This window comes from Podarcis gaigeae, assembly GCF_964106915.1.
Source record: "Podarcis gaigeae genome assembly, chromosome: 11".
In the NCBI taxonomy this organism is placed as follows: Eukaryota; Metazoa; Chordata; class Lepidosauria; order Squamata; family Lacertidae; genus Podarcis; species Podarcis gaigeae.
Window position 1 is genome coordinate 15,954,420 of NC_139687.1, and position 24,370 is coordinate 15,978,789.

General features: G+C 40.1%; 1 protein-coding gene across 1 annotated transcript in view; it reads right to left on the reverse strand.

The window, feature by feature from the left end:
• MEGF10 (multiple EGF like domains 10) overlaps nucleotides 1-24,370 on the reverse strand; it is a 114,367-nt gene that overhangs the window by 52,345 nt on the left and 37,652 nt on the right. The window contains exon 5 of the mRNA XM_083702223.1: nucleotides 21,588-21,680. Within this exon, the coding sequence (XP_083558349.1) occupies nucleotides 21,588-21,680 (93 nt within the window). The remainder of the gene's footprint in view (nucleotides 1-21,587; nucleotides 21,681-24,370) is intronic.

Consider the following 24,370-nt stretch of genomic DNA (forward strand, 5'->3'; position numbering starts at 1 on the left):
AGCAGCACAAAAATGATTTGCTTGCTTTTTCTTTTTTTTAAAAAGCCAACTGATTTTTCATTGGACTGATAAATGTTCTGCAACGTTGGAAACATAAACTATTGAGTTGTGCATTACTTTTCCTCAAGTATAGGTGCTTGTATAAAAAAGAGGGTTAGAGGGGTTGCAATATTTATCCAGTTCATTATTGCAAACCGGTTACTGACATACTGTAAACAGGAATTTTAAAATTTATTGGATTCTCCCCAGAAATCCAAACTAAAGGGGTAGAGGAAATAGGGGGTCACATTTTGATGGCAGCAATGCCACGTGGACACAACAAAAAACTTGAATGCATGAGGATTATCAATCCCACAATAAACACCTCTCTGGAAGCACATGCAGAGAGAATCCATACTTTATTGCAGAAAATGTTAACCAAATGAAGCTGATCATTTTAAAGCAAATGTAGAGAAATATTCCAAGCAAGAAAACTGAAATAAGAACCCATGTCTGTGTACAAGTTTAAATCTAGTTTCTTTGTATTTTCTTGTTGACTTTCCCCCTAGAGATTTTATTGCTAACACTGGTAAAAATTATTCAAAGTTGGGGGCTTTCAGTCTCACTGGTTTAAATGAGAGAGATTTAAGCATGGGCCCTGGAGTCTTTGAAAATAAAATAAACCCTCAACTTTTTGATGTATTGTGAATATTTTTTGCCGGCGTGTAACCTCTAGCAAGGCCTCAAGAGAAACTTTTAATACAACTTCAGTATGTTCTATATGCATCGTTACATTTATTGTTCATTTCAAAATGTTCTGAATCCTATAAAAGGTAGCAGCTCACATGACAAGGGGAATGATGAGTTTCATCATTCCCCACCAAGTCACTGCAACTGTAACAACTTTGATAAATTTTCCCATAAGTGAAAATTTTATCTTGATTACTGCTTTAGTTATTTGGCTGTATTTATCAATACAGGACAGCATATTTGAAATTATTTTTGTGAACTTATTCAAACCTCTTAAATATTATTATCATTTATTGCATTTATTAAATAACCTGCCCTTCCTCCAGAATGAGACCAGGGCGGCAAACAAATCCACAATCAAAAACAAAAACACACTCTTTAAAACATTCTAAAAACAATTATAATTAAAAACATCCAAAAGCAGTTATTCCATCCAGTGATATGGCCCCATTATGCCCTAAGGTGATAGATAATCTGTCAATGTGCACTGTCAATGTGTATTATATCAAATCCATTATTTCACAGAAAGCTGACATATGAATAGTAAGTACCTCCTAAGATCTCCTATTTGCTCCCTTTCACGAGAAAATATAAAAGGTTTTTTTTTAATAAAGAAATAAAAATAAAAATGGAAGCACTAGAAGTAACCCATAAAAAGGTCATATGGAGTTCACCAAGATTTTGCTAAACATGAGCTCAGAGCATCTGCTTTTTATTTTCATGTTGTTCTGATAACAATAGTATCGTGGCAAAATTCCAGAGCAGCTACTTTATGATCGTACATACTCAGCCTGCTTAGTGACTGACAGCTATTGTTCTCATTGCCTTCTCCTGAGGCAGAGCAATCAGGCAGAGAACAGACCTACTTTCTTAAAGGAGACACAAAGAACTCAAGACATCTCCTCAGGGTGAAAACTACTCTAGCATAAGGTTTAACCATTCAGACCATGCAAATAAAAAAGGACAGGCGCTTTTAAGGATCATTTCCCGTATGTGATTGGTAACCTAGATATATCATAAGATCACAGATTACCTTGATGTGACCATTTCTTATTGAACAAGATTCTCCTCTAATGGCATTTATAATTTGTAATGTGCAATGGAAATAATTGGGTATACATCCACTATGGCAGATAGTTCCTTACATTAGATAAGGTCTTATAGCATTTATAAAGACTTTGAAATGCTTCCTTCCTAGGCTGGCCAAATTTCAAATTCATTTCTGTATTCTACACTGTATGTGCGCACACACTACAATTAGATATTACATTGCTCTCAAAAACTGTGAAAAGTTTTATGGCTTGGAAATTAAAGATTAGTATCTTTAAATAAGATATATAAATAAAGCCCTTTGAATGGGTCTGGGCAGACAAGAAAATGCTATGTTTACACTTATGCATTCCTTACATCTCAGAAAGCAAAATGCTCTGAGACATATGTATGCTTGCATTGCGTTTATTAGACAGACTTACGTTCCCCAAAGACCTTAGAAAGACCACCAGACTAATTTTGCTTTACACCTCCTAGCGTATTCAGATTACAGTCCCCCTTCAAGTGGAACAAGACTGTTTCAGCCAGTCTCCCAAGAGAGATTTAAAAATGAACTCCAATGTCTTGGAATGTCTGAACCACCATAGAGAATTGAAGAATTTAAAAGTGACCATCAGACATGGAATAAAATGGACCATTTTCATCCCTGGGGTAGATTTGTACTAGGTATGAACTTGGCCCAGTATCTTTATATTCAGCATATTTCAGCAGAGGGAAACAATTCTTTTGGCTCATAAAGCCCATCTCATATTGTTTTACTGACTGTTGGAAGCAAGATATTTGATGCAACCCACCAATGGTCATGCAGATGTTTAGAGAGACAGCTTAATCATTCTGAAAGTTACCATAGCAAGTTTATATCACTCCACATTTGCTATGGTATTAAGGCAGACCAGACAGAACACAGGCTGGTTTACATAAACTGTAGGTCTTGAGCCCGTGACATTTTTCAAAATGCCAAACCATGTTCCTGTCTCTTTACCACTGTTGTTGAGGTGAGTTGTATACTGTGACTGGCTGTATGTCTAAATTTAAAGTATTTCAGCTGTAAGATCATCTTTCTGAATAAAGGAATGTAATTTATTGGTTTCCTGGATGCGCACAGCTCATTGTGATTGTAGAGGCCTTTAAAAGATAAAGCAGGTGTCTGCTGGCAAGTTTTCCAGGTCCGTGAACATTTTAGCTATAAGTCATCAATGAATCAGGGCTGCTACTCATATGAATTTTCCCCAACACCAATATCATTTCAGTGTAAGGGAGGAAATACATGCTTAGTATCACTTGAATTGAGAGATACAGCATGAATTTCATTTTCCCATTAAGTACATAAGTCAGAAAGGTGCTACACTCATTCGTAATACTTAAACTTAACATTTATATTACACTTTGAACGTTCAACGAACTTCACACACCTAATCTTGTAAATTTTACAGAACAACAAACCTGTAATGATATTATTATAGTGGTACCTCGGTTCCTAAATGCTGAAAACCCAGAAAACGACATCTGATGTGGCTGTCGGCTATTGTTTCCAGGGCACCAATCAGAAGCTGTGCCTTGGTTTTCGAACATTTTGGAAGTCAAACGGACTTCCGGAATGGATTAAGTTTGGAGCTTTTGTTTTTGCTTTTTGTGACTATGTGGAACCCAGTTCAGCTACTGATTGATTGATTGTGCGACTGTGGAAATGGATAAAAGCCCTCCATCCAAACAAAGACTATCATCAGTGTAGGTAAGAAAAGAAAATAATTTTAATTTTTATCATCTACAATACTGTCTTATTTATTTTATAGTACAGTACATTGATTATTGCTTTCATTTTTTGGATCAATGGTCTCATTAGATAGTAAAATTCATGTTAAATTGCTGTTTTAGGGGTTGTTTTTAAAAGTCTGAAACGGATTAATCCGTTTTGCATTACTTTCTATGGGAAAGTGCGCCTTGGTTTTGGAATGCTTTGGTTTTGGAACGGACTTCCGGGATGGATTAAGTTTGAGAGCCAAGGTACCACTGTATGTTCATATTGCACATGGGGGCCTAAGGGTGAGAGGGATTATTCTGCCTACAATACAGTATTAGCGGCTACAATACAGTATGCCAACTCTCATTACAATTATGTACATGCAGAGAAATTATCATGGCACCTTTACAAGCAATAGTTTACTCAACGCCCCACCCCTTCAGAATCATGTTAACAAATGTCAAATGTGGAGCTGTTCTATATGTTGTCTAGGTATCTTATCTACATACGGATACCTATTTTTGCAATGCGTTTAAGAAACAGAGCATTCTCTCTTTTTAACTATCTTAATATCTTTGATATCTTAATATCTTTGAAATCAACAGGATTATCAGCGCAGTCCTGGTCATGTGTACTCAGAGCTCAGCCATACCTTCCAACACGATGCAGCCCAAATCTGAGACACCATCTTCTGGGTACGAATTTCACATGACCCACACAATATCAAAGACCTGAAAAAGCGATCTCGGACTGAAATCGCACAAGAGCAAGGGGCCCAAAATGGCTGTTGTACTTTCATGGGCGGGGCGGGGGGGGGACAGTTGTCCCGGTTTTTCTGGGGCAGTAGACGGGTATGAGCTCAACCCCAGTGAATTCAATGTAACTTACTCCCAAGTTAGTATGTACAGTCCCAAGTTAGTATGTACAGAATTGCAGCCTTCTGTCAATTTATATGAATCTATCATTGGACATTCAGTAGTTTCAGAGCATTTCTAATGAGGACAATTAGCAATGTTCAAGTTGAAAGCATGTCCACCCCTGTCAGCTGCGCAAAAGTGCTTTTGGGAGCATTGTTGTGGTTCACCATGTCCACCTGCAAATTGGCCAAGCTGAACTAGGTGTTTTTGCCTCTACTGCAGTGAATGGGGGGGGGTGTCAGTGTGTGGGTGCATTTAAATAAGTTAATTTGATGGTGTGGTGAATTAGATCACATTCTTAGCAGGGAAGTGTAGGAAAGGTTAAGGTCAACTAAGGGAGCAGATAAGCATCCTTCGGCGCCTTTGAAGGTGAAGGACGTTCTTGGAGGTCAGCTCTTCCTGGGTTGCGAGTCCCTTAGCCTGGATATGGAATATTCTTGAGGTTCACCTGCTGCACCTCCCTGGAGTTGTGGGGGCGCACAAGAGGGTGGGGCAGGAAGGCCTCCCGGTGTGTGGACATTGGGGCTATGCTTTGTCATGCAGCTTGGAAGGTGTAGGGGTTCAGCTTGTCCAAAGCTGAGGTTTAGGATATCTTCCCATACTTCTCATTTCACCTGCATACAGTATATTATTTTTTAAAAATACGGCCCTATTTTAACCTATCACTTGTGTTGTCCCACCTCTTTGTTCTAGCCTGGTTGCAACCATACACACCAGGTTGCCTTTCTATCTACCTGTCAGGATTCTGATACGGATCTGGCCTGTGGAGTCAAAAAGCCAAGAAACGTTATCTACCCAAGTATCATGACTAATGTACAAAAAAGCCTGCATCATTGCTAGGAACAAATAATATTATTGTACAGGACAAGTAAGTCACGTTGTTTCTTGCCTAATACTGACCGACTTCACAGACTCAGAGAATTGTAGAGTTTGAAGGGACACTATAGGTCATCTAGTTTAAGTCTCTGCAATACAGGAATCACATTTAAAAGCTCTCAGATGACAAGTTGAAGAGGTCTGTCAAGAATAGTTACTTGAAATTACAGAAATATGAGCAAAATTGCAGTGGAAAGCTATTATTTAGTACGTGTGCTAAAAAAACCTCCATGAGGTTTTTATCTTTATCTCATTACTGCTTTATCTCATTACTTCATCTTGTAACATTTAAAACATTAAAAAGCATATGGAAGCAGCACGGCTGTTAATCTGCTGAAAACAGGCTGCCTTCAAATTAATGACTATCCTCAGGTTACAGACTGTTGGGCAGGGGGTTAATCAGCATATGTACCATAGTGACTCATTGCTGTTCCAAGGTAAGAGACAGAGGAGGCAGATGAGACAAAACCTAACTTCTATTAAGATAAGGGTAGCAAATTACAAGTCAAGCTTAAAGGAGGTCAAGAAGGAGCACACTGTAAATGCAACTTTGTCACTGGGCGGGGTGGGGGAGAAGCACCACTTAAAGTAACTTCTACAAATTATATCACTATAATGATTTTTAAAACCTCATGGGAAAGATTTCAGAATGCGGCAGCCAAACTGGTGGCTGGGAGTGGCTGCCGAGACACTATTACACCGGTCCTTAAAGACCTACATTGGCTCCCAGTACATTTCCGAGCACAATTCAAAGTGTTGGCGCTGATCTTTAAAGCCCTAAATGGCCTTGGCCCAGTATACCTGTAGGGGCATCTCCACCCCCATCGTTCTGCCCGGACAATGAGGTCCAGCTCCGAGGGCCTTCTTGCAGTTCCCTCACTGCAAGAAATGAGGCTACAGGGAACCAGGCAGAGGGCCTTCTCAGTGGTGGCGCCCATCCTGTGGAACGCCCTCCCGTCAGATATCAAGGAAATAAACATCTATCTGACTTTTAGAAGACACCTGAAGGCAGCCCTGTTTAGGGAAGTTTTTAATGTTTGATATTTTATTCTATTTTTAGTGTTCTGTTAGGAGCCACCCAGAGTGGTTGGGGAAATCCAGCCAGATGGTAAAGGTAAAGGTACCCCTGCCCGTATGGGCCAGTCTTGACAGACTCTGGGGTTGTGCGCCCATCTCACTCAAGAGGCCAGGGGCCAGCGCTGTCCGGAGACACTTCCGGGTCACGTGGCCAGCGTGACATCGCTGCTCTGGCGAGCCAGAGCCGCACACGGAAACGCCGTTTACCTTCCCGCTGGTAAGCGGTCCCTATTTATCTACTTGCACCCGGAGGTGCTTTCGAACTGCTAGGTTGGCAGGCGCTGGGACCGAGCAGCGGGAGCGCACCCCGCCGCAGGGATTCGAACCGCCGACCTTTCGATCGGCAAGTCCTAGGTGCTGAGGCTTTAACCCACAGCGCCACCTGCGTCCCTTACCCAGCCAGATGGGTGGGGTATAAATAATAAAATTCTTATTCTTATTCTTATTCAGACCTAAATGGAAAACAAAAAAGAAGTCCATATTATACTTTGGCTTCAGAATTTCTTCACAGGCAAATTTTCAGAATAGGTCTTGGATTTAAATGCTCCTTCTTCTGCTTCTCCCTCCTCCCAATAAACACCACATTTTGACAGCTACTGATATGATGTCCTTATTCTTTTCCCCCTGAATTGAAAGAAGGTCGACTAGCTTGGGCCCTACACCCAATCTGTTCCCCAGGAAGAATTTGTGAACTAACGTGTTCAATCTAATTGAATTATATTTTTGCCTCAACTGGGAAGGGATAGTTCAGATCAAATATTAATTTGGGCTGCCTTCCGGGCATCTATTTTCAATGAACAAAACATGGTGCTATAAGAACAAATACTCTGAATTATCACAGCCTATAAATTAACCCATTATGCTTTTCCAAAATACCCATGAGAGCATGCCTCTCAAAAATGAACAATGTGGAACTGCTAATGCTGATGACTAAAAAAAAAACCCCCACATAGATACATTTATATGATTGCAGGTGGTGCACAGATCTCATAGCACTTTTCTATAGCAGAAGATATTGTTAGAATATTGTTAGAATCCTGAGAATCACAGGGCTGAGATTGTGCATTGGCAAGGCCTTGAAGGAGCTCTTTGATCTAGCCAGGATTTCACAGAAACAGTGGAGTGCCTTCACATGCAGAGTGGGTGCGATGCTGCTGCAGTTTGTGTACCAATATCATGTAAATTGTAGTGGCATTATGTGAGCCCTCCATCGCCTGTCCAACCACCCCAACCAGCATCTCCATGTGGACCCAATCCTACTGCCTGCCCCCAGTGCTCCCATGGGCAGTTGTATGGGGCCAAGAAATGTGAGGAAACAGACTAAAATTGGCAGTGGAAGCCAGTTTCCAGATATCATGATTATGACAATGTTTCCTAAAGAAACCATAAGCCGCCTTAAGGAAAACTGTCAATGTTCCTTATTAACTTTAGCTGCTTTGATACCTCATTGTATTCACTGAAAAAATTCAAAAACCTGACATGTTTTTCAGATGCGAGCAAAATACAGTTGTACCTTGACTTTCAAATGCCTTGGGTGTCGAACGTTTTGGCTTCCAGACAATCAAAAACTGGAAGTGATTGTTCTGGTTTTCGAACATTATTTGGAACCTGAACATCCAATGTGACTTCCACGGCTTCTGATTGGCTGCAGGAGCTTCCTGCAGCCAATCGGAAGCAGCGCCTTGGCTTCCAAATGGCTTCGAACAGACTTCCGGAACCGATTCCATTTGACTTCCAAGGTACCACTGTAATGCTGAAGTACGCAAAATACTATTTTTTAAAAATAGGAGCCTAAAAAGAGATTTGAGCATTTCCCACAACTGGTTTCATTTCCCCTATGCAGTTCCTAAGTTCTTAATAAAGTGGCCCTAATTAAAGTCAGGACACGGGTGGTGCTGTGGGTTAAACCATAGAGCCTAGGACTTGCCGGTCAGAAGGTCGGAGGTTTGAATCCCCACGACGGGGTGAGCTCCCGTTGCTCGGTCCCTGCTCCTGCCCACCTAGCAGTTTGAAAGCATGTCATAGTGCAAGTAGATAAATAGATACTGCTTCAGTGGGAAGGTAAACGGCATTTCCGTGCGCTGCTCTGGTGTGCCAGAAGCGGCTTGGTCATGCTGGCCACATGACCTGGAAGCTGTACGCCGGCTCCCTCGGCCAATAAAGCAAGATGAGCACCGCAACCCCAGAGTTGGCCACGACTGGACCTACTGGTCAGGGGTCCCTTTACCGTTACTTTAGTTAAAGCCATGTTCAACTAAATGTGGTATAGTCCAGTCCATCCAACCTAAGAAGGAGAAGGATATTTACAAAGTCTCAAAAAGAATGACAGTGGCTGGATCCAGACACGTCAAAGAAGCGTTTCAGTTTAAAGCTATGTAAATTTAAACAGGGAAAACAGGTTGAGAAAAATGGGACTCCACATTGTCATCTGATGGCACAATATTATATCACACATACAACACATATAAATCACTTTTTCTTTATCAGCCTAGCTGAGCCCAGTGTGAGAGTCCTCCTGAAAATACATCCATCTGAACAGGCCCTTTGTATATCAAGTTTTATTTTCTGTCCTTTGTTTCCTAGAACAACCCATTCTTTTGGCACATGGCAACAACTTATATGTTCTCCTCCTATTTAAGTACAATGAAGTGCTTCCCGCTTAATGCTCAGGGAAAATAGGATTTTGAGGTATTACAGGAATGTTGCATTCTGCAGGGAAAATAGGATTTTGAGGTATTACAGGAATGTTGCATTCTGCACCTCAAGTACAGCCCCTTAGAGACACTGTTCTTAAATAATATACAGTATATTATAAGCAAATAAAAACATTTGATTAAACTTTTGTTCGCTTTCTCCCCTTAAACATTCAGATCATTTGGGAGCACTATTGCTTTAGTCCTCTGTAGTACATATTCAGCAGATCATGCAAAATATAGAACATTTCACTTACAACAACATCTCAAGTGAAAAAGATGCCTTTGGGACTAAGAAAATTGCATTATATAAACACAATTAAAATGCACAGTACTCTAAGCCAATGCCAGTTTACCATCAACAGCAACAAAGGCAAATTATAAATGCTCTCTGAAGCTCAATGACAAATGAAAACTTTATACACAGAAACAATCCCAAGTTACCAAAACTTTCCTCCAGAAAAAAAAACTTAGCTGTAATGTAATAGACATCATGCTTCGGACTTTTGCACATCTGAAGATGCATTTCACATTCTAATCCAACTCTAATGTACACTACTTAAGATCCAGTCTTACACTTTCCTAAACTTGCAGTGCTTGGCAAACTGAGAAGCAAGGAAGTCTGATACTATATAACTGGAAAGTGATACATTGCTTGCAATGATTTATTTATTTTTTTAGTCAGCAGCCTTTGCCTATGAATAATAAATAAAAAAAATTAAAATTATTGTTGTTCCAGAACTAATAGCGTATTTTGTAAAGTTCCCCTTCTATTCACTTTCATATGTTACACTGTTGGCTTTCGACCTTCTGGCGTATCTGTCATTTCCCTATTACTGCTGTATATAAAGAAATAATTTGTATTCAGGAATCTAAGCTTCCCCCTCCCCTGTTTCTTTCTTTTCTTTTGTAAAAGCTTTTTGACCAATGAAGTAGAAGAAAAGAGAAAATGTAATGCCCAGAGGTATAAAAACACTTCAATTGTATTTCTTTCAGACACTATATATTTCACAAGACACTTTAAGGCATTTTGGAATATAATACATGGAACTGAAGAATTGTTTAAAGCAAGTTCGGATAGTTCTTTTTGTTATTCATATACTGAAAAACAGGATACACTGGAGAATAATTATGATGACAGGAAACTTAAAACCACAAATATGAATGTGGTTCATCACCAAGATACAATCTGTGGCGAGTTTTCCCCTGCTTAAGTTTCTTATTATCTCTGGACAGGAAAATTGGCTTCCAGGTGGAAAAATCAAAATTGGAAACAGAATTGTTAGAATCCAATACTAAAAATTTGTCAAAAATGTATAATTTGCTGTTGAAATGGAATACGCAGGATGAAACAGTGAAATCAGCTATGATTAAGTGGGCACAAGACATTGGTCATAACATTATGTTTGCTGACTGGGAAAAGTTGTGGACCACCGGTATGAAATTTACGGCATGTAATGCCTTAAGAGAAAATATTATGAAAATGATTTATAGATGGTACATGACCCCAGTCAAGCTTGCAAAAATTTACCACTTACCTGATAATAAATGTTGGAAATGTAAAGAAAATGAAGGTACCTTTTTCCACCTTTGGTGGACGTGCCCTAAGATTAAGGCGTTCTGGGAAATGATATATAATGAATTGAAAAAGGTATTTAAATATACCTTTCTAAAGAAACCAGAGGCCTTTCTCTTGGGTATTGTCGACCAAACGGTGTCAAAGAAGGATAGAACATTTTTTATGTATGCTACAACAGCAGCAAGGATACTCAACGCAAAGTATTGGAAGACACAAGATCTACCCACCTTGGAAGAATGGCAGATGAAGGTGATAGACTATATGGGACTGGCAGAGATGACGGGCAGAATCCGAGACCAGGGGAGAGAGACAGCGGAAGAAGATTGGAAGAAATTTAAGGACTATCTTAAGAAATACTGTAAAATTAATGAGTGTTAGAATGGCGTTGGCTTAGAAATTGTGTGGTTTCCAGCTGAATTGGATAAGTAACAAGAAAAGAAGGGTTAAAAATTTAAATGAAATTAAGGGGAAGGATTTGCTGGATTAACATAATAGAAATTGGAATACAGAGAGGGGAGGTATGGGGAAGTCGGGAAAGTAAGGTATAAGGAAAAAAGGGAATGAAACCTGTTCTTTTTTGGTTTGTTTTTCTTTGTCTGTGTTTTATTATTGTTTTATTTTGCTTTTATACAATTATTGGAAAACTTAATAAAATTCTTTTTTAAAAAAATAAGTTTCTTATTATCTCACAGTTCTTTATTTTAATGGAAGTTAAGGATTGTTGATGATGTACACACACACACAATATCAAGGAAACAGTGAAACCCATGAAGGCTACCTGAATTACTTTTCGTGCTGCTGGTATGGATGACAGTGAGTGGCCTGAACCCCACCACCATTTTTAGAATATGAAAATACACTTCCATACTTATTGTGTATGTTGAAACAATATGTAACTGATTAATTGGTTTACATTCTGATATAAATGAACTGGGGATAATGACTTGCATGTAATATGAATATGCACCAAACAAAACAAATAGTTGTTCCTATTTTGAAGGAAATGAATGATTTCATTGGAAACATAAATGCTATACAGTGGTACCTCAGGTTAAATACGCTTCATGTTACATACGATTCAGGTTACAGACTCTGCTAACCCAGAAATATTACCTCGGGTTAAGAATTTTGCTTCAGGATGAGAACAGAAATCATGTTCCGGCGGCACAGCAGCAGCAGGAGGCCCCATTAGCTAAAGTGGTGCTTCAGGTTAAGAACAGTTTCAGGTTAAGAACAGACCTCCGGAACGAATTAAGTACTTAACCCGAGGTACCACTGTATCTCAAATTTAGGTATATTGGGCTTTCTTGTATTTTTTAAAGTCGTCCTTCCAGTTGAATGGAATCAAACACAGAATTTGTTTTCAGAACTTGAAGATCTATAAACTTGAACTTGATGCAAAAGGATGGTGTATGTTTTTATAACATACTATGCTTTATAATATATTATGTTATAAAATATGTCTCTTTGTCTCTTTTTATACAAACGGGTTTTTTCCTTGTAACATTATTTTCTACCCTCTAGCAGATTTTCTTGCAGGTCCTGAGCTTGCCATGTTTAAATGGGGGGGGGGGGGAGAGATTAAACTCCTTACTCCGATTATTCCACCTATCCTCTGAATGCTGGATTCTCTCCTTCAAGTCAGCTGAAAACTTCCTATCTTGACGTGATATTCAACTAAGTTTACTCAGAGTAGACCCACTGAAATTAATAAACCTGACTAAGAAAGGTCAATTAATTGACCACTAATAATGAAACAAATGTTGTAGATATTTTTCCACATTTATTATGCTATTTTTGTGATATACAAATTTGTCTGTATAACATTATTCTTGTTTATAAAACCCAATATAAAGAATAAGGTCAATTAATTTCAATAAATCTACGCTGGGTAAAAGCTAGCCTTGGGTAAAAACCCTTGAAGTTTGAATACTGGGTATTCAAAATGTGAATCTAAAAATTGTGAGTCCTGAGGAACTCAGATTAGGTCCAGGATATATATAGATGATATAGATATAGATATAGATATAGATATAGATATAGATATAGATATAGATATAGATATAGATATAGATATAGATATAGATATAGATATAGATATAGATATAGATATACAGTGGTGCCTCGCAAGACGAAATTAATTCGTTCCGCAAGTTTTTTCGTCTTGCGAGTTTTTCGTCTTGCGAAGCACGGTTTCCCATAGGAATGCATTAAAAATCAATTAATGCGTTCCTATGGAAACCGCCTTCAGACCAGGTCCGGGACAGTCTGTCCCCCGACCTCTTCTGAAGGCTGGGGGGGGGGACAAGGGCTTTTCTTCCCACCCCCAGCATTTTAAAAAACCCCGGGAGAGCGGAAAGTCTTTGCTCCCCCCCCCTTCAAAAGCCGTCCGGGACAGAGGAGAAACACGCTGCGTTTCTCCGCTCTCCCGGGAAGGCAGGCAGGGGGGAGCAAAGACTTTTGCCCCCCGCCCGCCTTCAGAAGAGGTCCTGGACCTCTTCTGAAGGCGGGCGGGGGGCGAAAGTCTTTGCTCCCCCCCGCCTGCCTTCAAAAGCCGTCCAGGACAGCGGAGAAACACGCTGCTTTTCTCCGCTCTCCCGGGAAGGCAGGCAGGGGGGGAGCAAGGACTTTTGCCCCCCGCCAGCCTTCAGAAGAGGTCCTGGACCTCTTCTGAAGGCGGGTGGGGGGCGAAAGTCTTTGCTCCCCTCTGCCTGCCTTCAAAAGCTGTCCGGGACAGCGGAGAAACACGCTGCGTTTCTCTGCTCTCCCGGGAAGGCAGGCTCCCCCCGCCTGCCTTCAAAAGCCGTCCAGGATAGCGGGAAGCCCGGACTGCTTTTAAAATGCTGGCGGTGGGGAGTAAAGCCTTTCGGCCCCCGCCGGCCTTCCTGGACCTCTTCTGAAGGCCGGAGGGGGGGGGAAGGCTTTGCTCCCCACCGCCAGCATTTAAAAGAGGTCCCCGGAGATTTCCCTATGGGCTTTCTTCTTGCGAAGCAAGCCCATAGGGAAATTCGTCTTGCGAAGTGCCTCAAAAAACGGAAAACCCTTTCGTCTTGCGGGTTTTTCGTCTTGCGAGGCATTCGTCTTGCGGGGCACCACTGTATTACAAGATCTACATAAAATTGTAACCAGTTTACATAAAACTATACAGTATTTTGAGCTTCACATCAAGGATTAGATAGAAAGGGTTGCAATGACCTTAAGTTAGAGAAATGGGTTGAACATTACCTCATGGCCGAGGTGCTCTATAGTTAGTGCATTCTTTTTATAATGAATATGAATGTAGCCATCTTTCCATTCGTACATCAAAATACTTATTTGCCCTGTTGCATCGGACTCCCATCTAGTCTCCTGCTGCCAAGTCCAGAAGAACAGCAGCATACAGATATGGACAAACCGCCCTGAGATCTGCAGGTATAGGGCAGTATACAATTTTTAATAAAACACTGAAATATTTGGTTCAAGGGCATGTGATTAATTCTCATTAGACAAGTATTACAACTGTAATTATAACTCTTTCTGTCCTAGAACCATTTTTTTTAAGGATCTGCTCCACTTCTTACTCAACAGACATTTCCAATAATGGCTCTGGTTCAGTTCTGGTTCAGTTAAAAACAAGATTCAGCTTTGAGTTCAAGTTCAGATTTGGTTTGATTCCCTGGTTATTCTCCTATTGAGTTAGCTGAGTGCATTCCCTGGGTTTGGGATGTCAATTCACTTCAGACTTTCAGGGGCTGATTAAAAACTAAATGCTTCTCTGAGAATCTGGCAGTGTTTGCATCTCATGTGCATATCCCACAGAGATTGTGCCAAGGGATCCTGTTTCTCCTCTCTTCTGCGCCTGCCAGGTCCTGTGAGAAACATAACTGTGAGTATGGAACTTGCAAACTTTACAGACATTCCTGATGGGAAATGGCACCGCAGGGAAGCAAGATGATTGTGTCTGTAAAGTTCCATAACAAACGTGCACAATTCAGAAGTAAAAAGATGTGGAGGGTTTGGTTTTTTTTGCTTTAGATCTGTCATGTCTGTTTTGTCAACATGAAATATCAAGTTTAAAAAATGTCTTTCCTTCCCCCCCCTCTTCTTGGCCAAACACTCTCACTAAATCAGGGGAGCAAAGTACAGTGGTACCTTGGTTCTCAAACCCCTTGGTACTCAAACAACTTGGAACCCAAACACTGCAAACCTGGAAGTAAGTGTTCTGGTTTGCGAACTTTTTTTGGAAGCCGAACATGCTCCATTTTGAGTGTTACGCTTCCAATTTGAGTGCCACACTTCCATTTTGAGTGTTACACTGAGGTCTGTCTGTTTTTGCTATTTATTTTGCCTTTTTGTTTTTGCGGCTTTTTTGTTTTGTTTTTGTGACTGTGTGGAACGTTTCATTTTGAGAAGCGTAAAGGTGTTGCATAGTGACAATGAATCACAGGTGAATGCTGGGCTATGCTGCTGCCACCCACTAGGGAGGAGCATTCAGGCCTGGGTACAGGAGGGGACCCACTACAGGAGCCCTTGGGGGTGAGGAGAGCAGTGGAGGCCCAGGTTGGTGCTGCAGAAGCGGTATAACCAAGGGCCCAGTACACCTTAAGGAGCATCTCCACCACCATTGTGCAGCCCAGACACTGAGGTCCAGCTCCGAGGGCCTTCTGGCGGTTCCCTCACTGCAAGAAGTGAGGTTACAGGGAACCAGGCAGAGGGCCTTCTCAGTAGTGGCGTCCACCCTGTGGAATGCCCTCCCATCAGGTATCAAGGAAATAAACAACTATCTGACTTTTAGAAGACATCTTAAGGAAGCCCTGTTTAGGGAAGTTTTAAAAGTTTGATGTTATAATGTGCTTTTAATATTCTATTGGGAGCTGCCCAGAGTGGCTGGGGAAACCCAGCCAGATGTGCAGGGTATAAATATATTACAGTGGTACCTCGGGTTACATATGCTTCAGGTTACATACTCCGCTAACCCAGAAATAGTGCTTCAGGTTAAGAACTTTGCTTCAGGATGAGAACAGAAATCCTGCTCCGGTGGCACGGCAGCAGCAGGAAGCCCCATTAGCTAAAGTGGTGCTTCAGGTTAAGAACAGTTTCAGGTTAAGTGCGGACCTCCAGAACGAATTAAGTACTTAACCCAAGGTACCACTGTATCATTATTATTATTATTATTATTATTATTATGTTTTAGAATGTTAAAGTCTGAGCTGGGGAGTAGCCATTGATTTTTCACCATATAATAATAATCCCCTCACATGATCTGAATGCTTTGAGAAACAAAGCGTTTCCTAAGTAAGTTTTATTAAGACTGAGATCCACAGAACTGCTTCCACTGCAGTTCTAACCATCTCCTTTCCCTTCATATTATTTGGAAACAAACAGATCAATCAATACTATTACAGCTTCGTGAACAATTTTCCCCGACGTGACTCTGACAGTGTGGTGTGCTGATTCTGTAGCTGCAAGGGACAGCTTCAACTTGTTTTGTGTCCAGTTCAAATGACATCGATCTGTCTACAGTATTCACTCAATAATCCTTTAATTTAGTTCCAATGAATGTCAAGTCCTTTGCTGAAAAGAGCATATTTTGTATGTGTATATCCCATTACATAATGTAACGTGTCTTTTCCATCCCTTCATCCATTTTCATCAAAATACACTTCAGGCAATACAAACACTCGCTATTATGGTAACATGTTTGCCAAGGAAAGATCAGATAGAAACAAAAAACAAAAAAGCCTAAAGTATCACTTTTCATCTATGATAATTTTTGGAGGATGCTATGGCATGTCATATTCTGATGTCTCTGCTAAATCTTTGACTCAGAGTGGATATCTCATACTTTGTGAGTATGAAACTACTACAATTACCATTTCAAAACAAAGGCAAAGGAGAAAATTGTGTGCTTGGAGTTGCTTAGGGGAAATTGTGAAGGGTGTAAGAGGGGCAATGTTTAGAAGCAGCAGGAAGGTCATTGTATAGCGAGATGTTTGCTGACCTAAGAAAAAACACATAATGTGTAAAGCAGGGATGCAGGCATAACAGATAAGAGATTAGAAATCATTTTATAATGAGAGACTAGGAAAGCAAAACACATCAGGTGGCTCTGCTAGGACTAATGAAATACAAGGCTCTGGTGTTGCAGTGAAAAGAGGTGAACATCCCCGGCAGATGCATCTTGCAAAAATAGTGCACTAGAGTGTGTTTATAGTGGGCTGTCCACACATCAATCAACATTATTAGTTGTTTGGTGATTATTTTGCTTACTATATTGTTGTTGGAGGGGCAATTTTGCACTACAAAATTTTGCAGTGTGTGATATGACATGTCACATAATTTCAGCAGGAAGCTACAGGACATTCACTGATTGGGAATGAAGCAGTATGTTCACTCTGAAACTTTTGCAGGTCCAAACAGTATTGAAAGTGGAATCATATATTACCAGCCTGATACTATTGGGAGCACAAATCATAATTGCACAATAAAAATGACGTCTGGAGGGAGCCTCAATGAGAAAGCAGCAATTTTGTTGCATGTTGCTTCATTCATTATTGTAAGCTACCTCATGTTATCTATCAGTCACAACAAGCATTTCTTTTTTACCTTACCCCACTTCAACACAAGGAAGTGTTTTCCATAGGGGGGGGGGTTGGTGGAAGGCAGTAGGGAGTTTTGTTTTACCTTTATCCTCTACATAGCTGCAACCTACGTAAGAGCTCAGCTTTAATTACGCTTCATGCTATCTGTTAGGGCTCATCCAGACTCCCTTTGGTGCTGCGTTCTTAAGCAAAGGTCCAAGCTTTAAAGCACTGTGTCCGAGCACTTTATTTTGGCCCCACAAAACCTGCTTTTTGCCAGTTAATAGGAGCAAGCAGCAACCCATGGAAAACTCGAATCACCATTTGAAATATACTCAGAGTCGAGTGTGGATTTCATGCTCTTTATTCAACTCAGAGTAGGGAGGAATGAAAGTTCCCCCGAAATGTCTGCTTTATATAAATTATTTACACAATGGGCCCCACGTGATTGGCTAATTCTGGGATTATCCTGTAGGCCCATCAGGTTGCGGATTCACTTCCACCCGGAGTTGGATTGGGTGGCTCCTGCGGACCAATCAGACTGCTGCATTCTGGATCCTATTGTTCTAGGACCAATCAGACTGCTGCATTCTGGATCCCATTGTTCTAGGGCCAATCAGACTGCTGCATTTTGGATCCTATTCAACTCAGTACATAACACCATTCGTTCCAATTCAGCATTATAAAGCGGGTTTTCGTAAAGAAAGTGCCAGAGCAAAAAGAAGAAGAAAGCTGTATCATTTCCTTAGCTGCAAGGGCATGCAAAATCAGAAGGTCTACAATAAGAGTTTCAGACATGTTGCATGTCAGCTGCAAAGTAAATAAAGATTTCAGTAACAGAGCAATCCTAACCCCAATCCTCTGTGGCGAAGTGGCAGAGGATTCTCTCTGCATCTACCAAAAGTGCAGGTGGGTGAAAGCAATAGCCAGCATCAATCCTGAAACATGGAGATTAGCCTAAACCTAATCTGGGACTTCCATTTGGAGAAACCTAGAGCTGGTGCAGCAAACATCAGCAATTTTTACTACCACCGTCTTCCATCCTGGCCAGCATAACTAGAGAGCTATGGATCTGGTGAGGCTCCACCACTCTGTCCAGTTTTGCTGCACCAGAACTGCAGCCTAAGGAAGCAGTGCACTATTTTTACTAAACCGAAACGGGGATTAAGGACCATACTACAGATTATGTGAGAGATCTGTAATTGGAATTCCTGATCTAAGTACGTTTTCAAAAACCAAAATACAGCTGCAGGGCTGGGACTGCCAATTAGTTGAATGTGGGAGGGTGCTTGTTGGGAGATATTATTATGAACTGAGCGCAGTATATGAATAGTTTGGCCCTAACTCCTGGTACTTTTAAAGAGAAATCTGCTGAACTCAAAACTGATGTGACTTCACATCCAGTAATTGAGAAAATGATCATCTACAAGACCGATAAACAACAAAATACAAACTAGATGTAAAGAAATAAGTAAAAGAGTGTGTGTTTAAAATCATTTAAAATCAAATTTGCTTTCCGACGTGTTAAAAAGTTTTGATGATTAGTTGGATTATAGCTACATATCATGGAAACAGATATTAGGAATACCTATGATAGTTATAGGGTTCCAACAGATTAGACATGTTTAAAATCACATTGTTAATATGTCTGGAAAAAAAGTTGTAGCTATTCTTCTATAAATAGCAGGTCTTTTATTTACCCCCCAAAAATATGTTTGACTTAAAAGAGTATACGTGAAAGCAGCTGCTCCAACAATTTACAAGCACAATATACAATTGAATTTATAAACAAAGCAACACATTTTTATACACTGTGATAAGAAAATAAGTTTGATGAAAAAAGGATTATATTTGCCATGTATTGGAACAAGTATTAGGATAATAATGTTCAGTCTTGCTTGACAGAACACATCGCCTAGTTATTTTTTAAAAAAAATCTTAAAGGAAGTTTTAATATGCTATGTATGCATTGAACCAATTACAGATGGACAGAGTAGATGTCCACACACTTTCTCCCAGGATCGCTCATTTGTTTATTTGGTGAGAATCCTACTACCACTTCACAATGAAAAGCTCTATTTGTCAACACAGATGAGGAAATCACACATGCCTTACAGCTCAGATAATAACAAACAGCATAGCTCAAATTATGCAAGCTAAAAGCGTTGCTTCGTTTTGACTATGGCCAATTTGATTTGCAGCAGGGCAATCCAATAAAAGCAGCATCTCATTCTTCTTTTGTCTGCTAGGGGAACATGGAGGCACGCCAGAAAGCCCAGGCTGCTTCTCCCCAAACCCTGCCTCAACTGCGTGTGAACAAAATGCCTTTTTCTTTCCTAATCTGTCCTTGAAGTATAATTTTTCTGAAGGTTTTTTTTTTTTAAAGCTCCAAGTTAGTTGCAATTCGTATGCAAAAACTTTTTACAGGGGATCACTAACATCCCAGGGGATCTCTCAATTCAAGGTACAGGCTCGGCAACAAGGGCTCTTTCACATGACTTCTGTTGCACAGAGACAAGAACACAGTATCTGCACTGTTGAACCCGATGACATTAGCAGCAAGTGGCAAAAGAACAGAGAGAAAGCAGGGACAGAAGAAAGAGCTTTAGCACCAGCACAAATGAAAGGAAGAAGAAAATAGTTATGGAGAACATAGCAACAAGACTTTGTTCCTCAAAATGAAATCAGTGGATAATTGAATTTGGTTAAACTGCTGTGCTTTCTTCTGTATTAGAAAAGCAAAGGAAAAAGAACGAAAGCCCCATTTTGCAGGTATACATAGGCATATTCTGCTGAGTTTCACCTGCAGTTTTAATAATATTTGGAGGAACAGTAAAAATGTCTCCAAGAAAACAGCATGAAAGAAATGCACATGAGAATCCACACTTACGTTTTCTTCTAGACTTCCAGGGAGCCAGAACAGACAAACTGCTACCCTGTTACTAGAATAACACAGATCTCCCCACATTCTAAATACCTTCCTGAGAGCATATTTTAGGATTGACCCACTAGTTGATTGTAACTTGTTTGGGGATAGTTTCTATATACTGACTGTTGCTAGAGTGGTTGAGTTGCATCCAACACTAGTCGTACTCAGAGGAGACCCATTAAAATTAATCAACATGGCAAATGTAGGTTCATTAATTTCAACGGTCCCACTTCACATAAAACTTAAATACAATTTAGTGCCATAATTGGCCTGTTATTGTCCTGCTTGGAGCAAGCACATTGAGTTAAAGTAATAAGGCAACAAGCTCATCACACTCACGGGTTAAGTGATAAGATAATAAGCATGATGACCAATTAATGCCAGTTTTTGGACTTTAGGCTGTCAAGTATGAATCACAAGGAATTATGTAAATAACAACATGTGAATTCACCTAGCGATACTCAAGTTAAAGTGAAATAGCTGTGTTTACTCATTTTTTTTCTTGAATCACTATAATAAAACTAAATCTGTGTCCTTGCTATATTTATCTATGTTACTTAGTAGTTTCAGTATACAAGGTTGTAGCATTTTACACAGTGAGTTTAACAAACAAAAGTGGGAAGAAAAATCATTGATAAATTAGATCTGAAACATGAGAAATTGGTTGCCATTTCACCCAAGGACACTCTTCTTTTTTATATTTCCAACATATGTCTAGATAGTTTTTATTTATTCTTTGTATTTTTCAGGGGTGATATGCCATCTGGACAAGAATTTAAAGCACTTCTCTTTTATGCCCATATTCAAGGAGAACTTACCGCACATGCATTTAATGAAGGCTTTCCCCACACATCAACTTGATATTTTCTCCAATATTTTGGGTCCATTTTACCATGTAGTCTTTGACTGTGTCATTTTTAATAATTGATGGATTTCCCCCAAAATAGTTTTTATTCTTAACGTCCCAAACTCTGTAATATCTCTGATTTGTCCATCAGTTGTAATAAAATACTACACACAACGATTTTGAAAATATTTGAACTGTGGTTAATTCCCCCCCCCCTTTTTTTGGCTTCTAAATATGAAACTATATTCTCCTGAATTATTAGATGTTTGAAAAGGTATGGTTGTTCAAGCTATTTTGTTGAAATAGCAGCTTTCCATATCATCTGTTCAAGTGCTAAAAGCCACGTCCTGTGTGCCAGGAAACAAATTAATGTAGGGTTTTATCTGCTGACATTTGGCACTTCCTAATTTAATAAAGAGAAAACAGAGAAACAATCATACACAGAGAGATCCTATACCTTCATGTAAATCAGAGCTAACTTTTCAGACAGGCACTGGGGATTCCTGGCACAAGATTTCAAAATCTCCCTGCAAAGAAGGGGAACAGAACAGACAGAGACCCAGACAGACAGCAGCAGATGTAGACTTACCACTGGAACAGTTGGGTCCACCCCAGCCAGGCTCACACTGACAGGTGTTTGGAGCAATACAGCGACCATGGATACATTTATCAGCACAGTGAGCTGTCAGAGAAAGAGGGAAATCATCAAAGAAAGAAGGACTAAAAATACTGATTTTTTTTAAATCACCTACTTTCCATAATCCAGCTGTTTTATACTGTCTTTGGTTTCTCCTGAAAAACAAAAACTTATTTAGCATATTTAAAGTTTTTAATAACTTCCCCACATTTGCTGGGTGTTCAATATCCTTGGATTGTCCTCTCTAGTTTCAGTATTTTGGAAGGAATTTCACCATGGCTGCTTCAACTTTATTTATCTATCCAGATAGCAAAAAGCAGTTCTTGTCCTTTAGTGACTCTATATTAGCAACTGTGTGCAGGAAAGGTGCTTGACAGAATAATTGTAACCAGGTCAGGGAGGAGAAGAATTGGGGAGTCACACCCACATCTGACTTCTGCTGGTAAGGATGAAAAATAAGGACAGGGTTTTTTTGTCCATCTTTGCTGTGCCAGCTCCATTGGGTGAGCAACATGGCTTCTAATTCCACAGATTCATAGCCTCTAGCCCCTTGCTCCCACAATGCCCTATTTCTGAGCTTTTATCCATTCAGGCCTCTGCCACAGGAGAGCCCCCCTGCCATCTCTAGAGGCATTCATCTTCTCCAGTGGAGAGATGATTAAGCTGCATCATAATTACCCTCCCCTTCTGTTCCTGCTCTCTTGTTTTATCTCTCTCATATGTCTCATATGTCTCATATTTTTTCAGTCATGATCATCAGTGAACATGATAGCCTGTGGCTACTGCATTCAGAGGTAAAAGCAAGAGAAGAGTAAAATATATATACAACAGCTTCTCTTACCACATTGAAAACAAAGATTCCAGTGGTGTAAAGAATGAAAAGGGTAATATTGACTGCTATCAGATTTTCCTACAGGGCAGGTGCATTCAACATTTTTTCTAATACTTGTATCTCTTGAACATCCTTACAATGGGTCTCTACAATTAATCCCTGGTTCTAAAGTAACAATCAGTATTGCAGATAATGTTGCAGTCCAAAAAATGACAAATACAGTGGTACCTTGGGCTACATATGCTTCAGGTTACAGACGCTTCAGGTTACAGACTCCGCTAACCCAGAAATATTACCTCGGCTTAAGAACTTTGCTTCAGGATGAGAACAGAAACTGTTCTCCGGCGGCGCAGCAGGCCCCATTAGCTAAAGTAGTGCTTCAGGTTAAGAACAGTTTCAGGTTAAGAACAGACCTCTGATACGAATTAAGTACTTAACCCGAGGTACCGCTGTAGATGTAAGGGATAGAGCCCCTACTCTCAACACTTTACCCTGTATAAGTTGTTAAAAGGGCAATTATCCACTGCATACAAGTACAGTGGTGCCTCGCAAGACGAAATTAATCCGTTCCGTGAGGCTCTTCGTATAGCGGTTTTTTCGTCTTGCGAAGCAAGCCCATTGACAGCTTAGCGGATTAGCGCTATTAGCGGTTTAGCGGCTTTTAGCAGCTTATCAGCTTAGCGGATCAGCTGATAAGTGTCTTAGCTGCTTAGAAAAAGGGGGGGAAAGGGGAAAAAACCGCAGGAACTCGCAAGACATTTTCGTCTTGTGAAGCAAGCCCATAGGGAAATTCGTTTTGCGAAGCGCCTCCAAAACAGAAAACCCTTTCGTCTAGCGGGTTTTCCATCTTGCGAGGCGTTCGTCTTGCGGGGCACCACTGTACCTAAAAACTGACATGAACTTTGGGCAAAATATGTGAGAAACAGTAGATACAAGCCTCCCTTTTCACTGGGTCATTATCCCCTCTTCCTGTTGTCTTCCCTATTGTCCTTTCCTTCTTGCTTCCTACCATAGCATTCCATGACATTTTTTTGTAAAATGGTGCCAATCTGCATATTAAGCATGCTTCTAAGGCCATGGCATTCTGAAGAGTTTTGATTAAAACAAGATTAAATTTTGGTCTTCATATGCTAGGAAACATTAAAAAAATAATAGCACAGCTGCTAGGGAGATATGCTACACACTAGAAGCAGCTGTAAGAATATTTACATTTGGACTGAGTTCAAAGACTTGCAGAGTTTTAGGAAGGTATAAGGGGATGTGTTTGTATCATGGCTTGCCAAGAAATTTTAAGAGCAGATGCAGGAAAATGTTGAAGTACAAAGCCTAGTGTACCTTGCAATGCAATGCTACACAATCACCAGAAGGTAAATCTTAATACATTCAGTGGGGCTTGCTCCCAGGTGTGTGGTTAGAGGACTGCAGCCTTAAAGTCTAGTTTTCTATTAGGAATACAAGGAGCTGCAGCATCAGGAGGCTAGCCTGACCTGCATTATCTAACTGCCTGTAATAACATAATAAAGTGGTTTTCTCAAAGCAACTGGAAAATTACTGCTAGGCACAGAACAATGTTATAAACATTATTATTGCAACTCTTGACCGGAAACCAGAATCTGCCTTTTTCTGAGTCCGATCATTTTTGTAAATCTATAGAAAAATATCTAGTGTTGGGCAAGTGCTGTGTCTTCAGGAACTCAGGAAGAGGTTTCTTTCTATTGCTATTGGTTAGCTTTAGCATAGTTAGGAATAAAAAGTTTTGTGTCTCTTGTGTAGGAAATGTATATTTTTTGGTGCATTCTGCAATTTCCTAAAGACATTGGGGATAGAATCTGAGACCGTTAGTATGGTGCTCTAAAGCCCATCCACCTATAAACATTTGTCAGATACAGATGTTACTAAGTAT